The sequence below is a fragment of the Malurus melanocephalus genome, unplaced genomic scaffold (genome assembly GCF_030028575.1).
Source record: "Malurus melanocephalus ecotype Western Australia unplaced genomic scaffold, MMel_1.1 scaffold_327, whole genome shotgun sequence".
Classification (NCBI taxonomy): Eukaryota; Metazoa; Chordata; class Aves; order Passeriformes; family Maluridae; genus Malurus; species Malurus melanocephalus.
Genome location: NW_026623559.1, coordinates 537202 through 543892, shown reverse-complemented (window position 1 = coordinate 543892; position 6691 = coordinate 537202). Strand labels below are relative to the sequence as shown.

Below are 6691 nucleotides of genomic sequence, written 5' to 3'. Positions count from 1 at the left end.
AACCAGTCCTCTGCCACTTAAACGCTGCTGCAGTGAGCTGAAGGGCTCAAGGCTGAACGCTGCTCTCGTTACAGGACGAAGGACTGGCAGAAGGATTCACTGTCCTGCAGTGGAATTGCGTTGGCTGGGACTGAAATTAAGAGTGCTTGCTTGTATAGAAGAGCTCAACCCCACCCTGCGCTCCAAAGGTGAGTCTTAGGCAGGTGTCAGGGCTCCTTCTCCTGAGATGGAACACCAGGTGTTCCCAAGCGAGGAAGMACTGCAGAGCTGGCAGATTTTAGCTCTCTGCTGTGCCCACGGTACAAACAGGCTTTCCTCCACCTYACTGTAAGGTGCTTTTCCTGCTATTGAATGACCTGGTCCTGACAGTGCCACTTGGGAAATGGCTCAGCATTACTGGCGAGAGACCAAGAACCCCTTAATTCTGAAGAGCAACAAGTTCCAATGGTTAAGAATTTTCCCTCCCCTTCCTAGCCAAAACTGCTCCAGTGTTTGGAAACCTTCCTGTACCAGTTACCCTTCTCAGCTCTCCCAGTCCCCCTGACACCCAAACACATCTCTAGTGAAATAAACTCCATTCTCCTCTCTCCCACAAGAAGACATTTATTACAGATATAACACAGTACTAGCAAACAGGTGACAGACTTGCAATACCCAAGATCACATTTGACATTTTAAGGGAGGCATTGAGGACAAAGCAGTTAATTTGGGAGATCACACTGGCTCAGAAGAATAAATACCTTTTTCCATTACACATCAGGTATGTTAAGTGTCTTCAAACAATAAGTTTCTTACATATCTTACATGTCACAAATGCACAAGGAGTTTTATCAAGGTGTTTGGGTTGTGTGTTACTGAACAAGTATTGGGCCTATAGATATTTTAGAGATCTTGGCTGCTATTGAGCTCGTATGTAAAATGGCTTGGCAACCTTTGAACAAATACAAACAAATCAGCTCTGTGCAGTRAAAAGAAAAGCTGAACTGTGTTTAAATACAATTAAATCAAGAAAGAAAAGAAGTAACTTGCTTCCAAATGCCCCACTCTTCCCAAAAGCATGTTTGTGAAAAATACTAAGTAAAAAGCTTCAAATGAACTCATATTTGACCTATGTCATGTCAGTGGAAAGCTGTGCTAGTGTTTCAGTTTGATTTGCAAGTTACATGTGTGAGGTGCAGGCTCTAAAACACTACAGCAAAGCGTGGAAATAAATGTGGCTGCTTGGTGGTGTGGAAGCAGAGAACAGGGATGCTGCTCATTCACACAGGTGTCCATTTGCTGGCGGGTGCTGGCAGCAGGAGGAAGGAAGCCAGAACAATGACTCTGAGCCTCCACAGCTTTATGCCGTGGTGCAGTTATTACATACAACTTATCCAAAGGGTTTAGGAAAATCATTACCAAATAAACTAACCTATTCATCTACCTTTCTCCCCTTAAACAAGTGAATGTTTAAATCTGTTCACTAGACCAAGATTACATAGAACTGAATCAGTGTTCATAGGAGTTACAGTACAACCACCTTTATGGAACCATAGTACAACATCTTAAACTGACTGTAGTCTTGAGTATGTAATACATCCTTAGGAGTAACTAGTATAAAAAGTATCAACATCAGTGGTTTGAATATAAAAATTTATTTAAAGTCAGAGTATGCAACAAATAAAACCTACAGAAAACAGATTTTCCCATCACAATCTGTTGCTTACCAAATAATATTGTGAAAACACATTCCTTCAGTCATTATAAAGTTCTTAAAATACAAAAGAAATTAAATTTTGTAAGAAAGTCTAGTAGACCAGAGACTGTTTCTTCCAAGGTGTTTTGCAGAAGCAGGGCTATCCTTCAATACATCCCACGCCATCCTCCTCCACCCATACTGCCTTGCCCATAGTATCCTCCACTATTTCCACTGCCACGACCTGCAAACAATTGACACAAGGTCACGCATACATACCTTAAAAAGAGAAAAAATGGGATGGGTAATATGTAATGAATGAAGATGATGACTTACACTAACAGTACTCCACCACAAGTGCTCTTAACCAGTGTTTGCTGCAGTAGCACAATGTGTAAAGCCCCGAGAGATTKGCAGTTTCAAAAAGCCATTCACTGCCCCTCCTTCCTTTCTCCCAGTCCAAAGCCCACCACCCTTGGCCCCTATCAGAAGACAGAGACTCATCACACTTCCCCCCCAAATATTCAAAAGAGAACTTGTACTTACTGTATCCGCCCAAGCCATCAGGAGTTCCATATCCACCGCTGTAATTGCTACCCATTCCCATTCGACCAACTGAACCGTAACCTTGATCTGGAAAGCCAAAAGTGCACCATTACAAACTTGGAATTCATTATACTTAGCAAAACATCAGCTAAGTGTGCARCTGATGCATACCCATTCCATCTCTGCCGTAGCCTCCCATTCCAGAGCCACCTCCAGCAGTGGAATTCAGGAATAGTTCAATGTATCGATGCTCTGTAAGAAGCAAAAAAACCCCTTGCTTTGTATTTTGTTTCCAGGACCAGAAGCAGAGATACAAAGCAACCCCTCTCCCCTTATATGTAGCAGACAGAAGGCCACAAACAAGCAAGTTTGCTATGTGGTAAATGGTGAAAACCTTAGGATGGTTCTGCTGCTCTCAAGCCCTGCCCGCCCTGCTAATGCCGGGCGAAGTGGCAGCTTCAGGGAACACGACACTCACGCATGTGATTTTTATCCTTGGACATGGCAGCTACCGCATCCTCATGTGTTACAAATTCCACATCTGCCTCTCCTGTAGCTCTTCCATCTGCTCCAATATCAATGTGAACTCTTATAGGATTCAATGGCGAGAAAAACTAAGGGAAAAACAAATTCAAAACCAAATCACGTTGAGGGATAATTTAAGGTACTTTTTTCTCATCCCCTGGTTAGTGGTGCACTGCATCAATTCAATGTCATCCTACCACATAAATTTAACTACCAATTTCTCAAGTACCACMTAGCGGGTATGGAACATTCAACATCAGGTCAACCTACATTTACAATCCATTATTACTATGCAGCTTGGAGAGCTGCAGCTACAGAACTTGAGCTTCCTTTGAAAGCCAAGAGACAAACAACTTCTGCCCACACACAATGCTTTGAGCAATGTAATGCCATCCTGGACAAGAAAATAATTACTTTGTTATAATTTAGCTCTGCTTTTTCAGATTTCTCAAAGGATGCACTCATGGAATTCAAGAGAAGCTGCSTGTCAATCAGACTGCTCTTCCTCACTGCTCCAGATCAAAGCCTGACTTTTGGCCACCGTTGTCAGTGTCTTTACCCTAATCAAAACAATCAACTTGATACAAGAAAATACATCTCAACTTAAGGAAACCAACCCACCCACTAAAGAACAAGCTTAAGAATGGAGTTCTGCWTATACAGTATACAGGTGCAAGTGGCAAGAAAGCCTTTCTCAAAGGATGTGCTATCCTAGGCCTTGTATCCCAAGAAAGCTTTTCCCCCTACAAACAACTCATCTGTACTGACACAAAAATGCGTTCCCAAAATCCTCCAGATATGCTTTTATCTGCCACCCTCATGTCTTAAGAGTAATGGGAAGGATCCAGCCCTCTCCAAGCCAGCTCAGCTCTCTACAGTCTTCCCACCCTGTCTCTCCTGAAATAAAGTCTCAGGTCAACAAGCAAATATGCAAACTAGGCAAYTGGAGTTTCACATCTGCTGTCATTTTCACAAAATCAGGTAAGCTTAAACAAATTCTGAAGGCCTTAAAATGAGGATACTGATTGCAGCTGTCTTTGCAATACACCTTTTATGGAAACGAAAGAGCACACAGTGCTAGGATTAATGTTAAATATAGCTTTGCTGACTTCTCCGGTAATCCCACCTCAGACAGTAGCTTTATAAAAGCTCGTTAACTTTGTGCAACTCACATGAAGGGCCCTGACTTTAGTCARCAATGTACAAGTGACTTGTTTGAGAACTCTCCCCAAGTTTGGACTAGGACAGATAGGGACRTGCACACTGCTGGCATGAGGAAGCCCTTTTCCCCGTGGTACTTACGTTAGCAATATCGTTTTCCGTGGCTCGGAAAGGCAGCCCTCTCATGTGAACAAAATGACCGCCACCATGGAACCCCGACCCTGCATCTCCAGCTCCATAGCCATGTCCTCCCATGCCTATTGGAAAACCCAAACCAAAAAAACCCACACACCTCTAAGATCATGAAAAGCCAGAAGTCATCGCTACTCTTTTTGTGAAAGCACTGAATTGTACCACTGAATGCATGGTGTTTACACTTCCCATGTATCAACCCAAACCTTAACCAGAAGCCCTCCTAAGCAACTATTTACCTTTTCTTCCCATTCCCCAATTCCCTCCCCTTTTCAAACAACYTTCTTTACAAGGTAGCAGAATGAAGCCATAATTTCTGTCTTGGAAATACTGTGACTTGCAATTCAARTAAAAGCAACTGCCTTCTTAGACAAACTATTTCTTTTACCTCTCCCATCCCTCATTCTGTCGTCATAGCCGTCGTTTCCATAGCCATAGTTATTATAGCCACCATAATCATCAAAGCCACCATATCCTGTGCAATGGAGAGAAAGAAAGGAACGATTACATTACTGCTCAGAATTCACAGAGCAATGCACACACAACACTCAATTTTGAAGTCTTTGGGCACCCAGCACTTTGCAAACAGCCTCTGCAGACTGTCAAACCTGGATTTCTGAACACAGTGCAAAAGTACATTTCTTTTTATATAACGGAGACTGAAACATGCAAATTWTGAGATCAGACTCTGCTAAAAGTAGCTGCCTTATTAATTACTTTCATCCTAACTACTTAGCCACATTTTTTATAAACATTACAAGATTTTTCAGATAAAGACATCAAACCTAGCAGGCATAACAGTTACTGCCATTTTCTTATTTCTTGACAAGTATGTCAGAAACATGAAATTGCCAAGAGAACCTGTGTTCATTAGATGAACATACCACCGTCATATCCACCACCTCCTCGACGCATTCTGTCATACATACTTCCACGCCCAGCTCCATAATAACCCCCTCTTCCTCCTAATGGTCTATCATATGGTCCAGGTCGCTGTTGTCCCATCATTCTTCTCGGCATGTCAGAGAATCCTCTGATTTCACTCTTACTACTTTTGAAGATTTCAATGTATCTAATAAGAGAGGATTTTCAAGGTACCAGTAAGAACACAAGTAGAAGCAGTTTGAATTTTACAAAAGGCCATACTACATTTTCTAGAACTAAATGTACAAGCCAATAGCAGTGACTAGAAATACCATACAACTTAAGCTTCTCCTCAAAACTGTAAGAATCTTAAGTGTATTTAAAAAAAAAAAACACTTTACAGTGGCAAAAATTACAATGTGAAATTCWAGCTGTACAAATTAAGTTTAAATCATGTCTTTCCAGTATGAGAAACATACTGTTGAAAAATGTCTGGCTATAGCAGCATTTATGACAAATTACCCTACACAAGAACGATTGAAACAATTTTCTGAGTTTAGCAAACTACMCAGAGCAATACTGTCTCCCCCACCCCCCAAATCTACTGTATTTCCCAAGTTAACTTAGGATCAGTTATAACAGTTCTTAAAAACAGCCAATTCCCCAATGGTCCCCAACCCCCCATAAGCATTACTGACCCACAACCCCCAAAAAATAAAGATTTAACACCATCCCAAGCTCTCCATCCCCACCTGTGCCCTATTCTTTCCTTGTGTTTCCCCAGAGCATTTTCTGCTATCTCCTTTGAAGCAAACTGCACGAAGGCCTCCCCTGTGCTTCTCCCCTGGTAGTCCAGCGTCAATGTTATCCCATTTGGCACGATTTCCAACCCTTTAACCCAAGGACAAATAACCCCGTCAAGGGGAACAGTGTTAAAGGCTGAAACATTCCCATCTGTAGCAAATACTTAAAGCATATCTAAACAACAACAACGAAAAAGAAAACCACCTTGTTTCCCCCATCACCCAACAATACAAGCCCATGATCTTTCATTAAACATTTATGGATTTAGCCATACTTCTTTCTGTTAAGACTATGCAAAAATACAACCACCTAARTTACATGAAGAAAATATATCTCCCAATCAAGCAGTTTAACTGATCCAAATGCTAACATTCAGGTTACCCCAAAATGCATGGTATTTTTCCCACCTCAACAAAATTAGATACATTCTGTGTTCTACTATATCTATRGTTATCTGTGCTTCAATTACAGGGTATAATTCTTACTTAAAACAAACTAATTTAGCACAATCCCTTCCCATCCACCCCATTAACATCTATTAAAAAAAGCATAAAACATTGTGTAAGACAGAAGGAAACTATTAAAAAAACCCACTACACTTTGACTATACTGGAGGTACCTTGGAAAAACTGAACAATCTCTTCTTTGCTGCAACCAAATGGCAGGCCTCGGAGTCGTACCACTGTCCCGTCATTGGTTGTATCATTGGGCCCATTGTGTTTTCCACTCCAGTCCATCTTTTATTTAATTTAAATCCTAAAAAACACAACAAAACAAATTAAAAAAAAATGAGATCCCGTCCATGCCAAAGTCCCTCCCTTAAAAAGAAACCTGGTGAATTTAGCTTATTTAGGCAACTAGCAGGATGGATCATGATGGATTTATTTCTGTTTCGGATTTGAAATAGTTAATCTAAACCCCCCC

General features: G+C 41.3%; 1 protein-coding gene across 5 annotated transcripts in view; it reads right to left on the bottom strand.

The window, feature by feature from the left end:
- Positions 1 to 1614: 1614 nt before the first annotated feature.
- The window catches only part of HNRNPH3 (heterogeneous nuclear ribonucleoprotein H3), a 6153-nt gene continuing 1076 nt past the window's right edge, over positions 1615 to 6691 (bottom strand). For 2 of the 5 annotated variants that reach the window (XM_057377821.1, XM_057377822.1), the window contains exons 2-10: positions 6387 to 6523; positions 5716 to 5854; positions 4984 to 5171; positions 4488 to 4574; positions 4049 to 4164; positions 2700 to 2835; positions 2393 to 2473; positions 2222 to 2308; positions 1615 to 1919 (exon numbers count right to left, since the gene is read on the bottom strand). In XM_057377821.1, the coding sequence (XP_057233804.1) occupies positions 1843 to 1919; positions 2222 to 2308; positions 2393 to 2473; positions 2700 to 2835; positions 4049 to 4164; positions 4488 to 4574; positions 4984 to 5171; positions 5716 to 5854; positions 6387 to 6504 (1029 nt within the window). In that variant the 5' untranslated portion in view covers positions 6505 to 6523 and the 3' untranslated portion in view covers positions 1615 to 1842. Of the gene's footprint in view, positions 1955 to 2221; positions 2309 to 2392; positions 2474 to 2699; positions 2836 to 4048; positions 4165 to 4487; positions 4575 to 4983; positions 5172 to 5715; positions 5855 to 6386; positions 6524 to 6691 lie in introns of those variants that run through there. The other 3 variants (XM_057377823.1, XM_057377824.1, XM_057377825.1) reach the window with 3 other exon arrangements.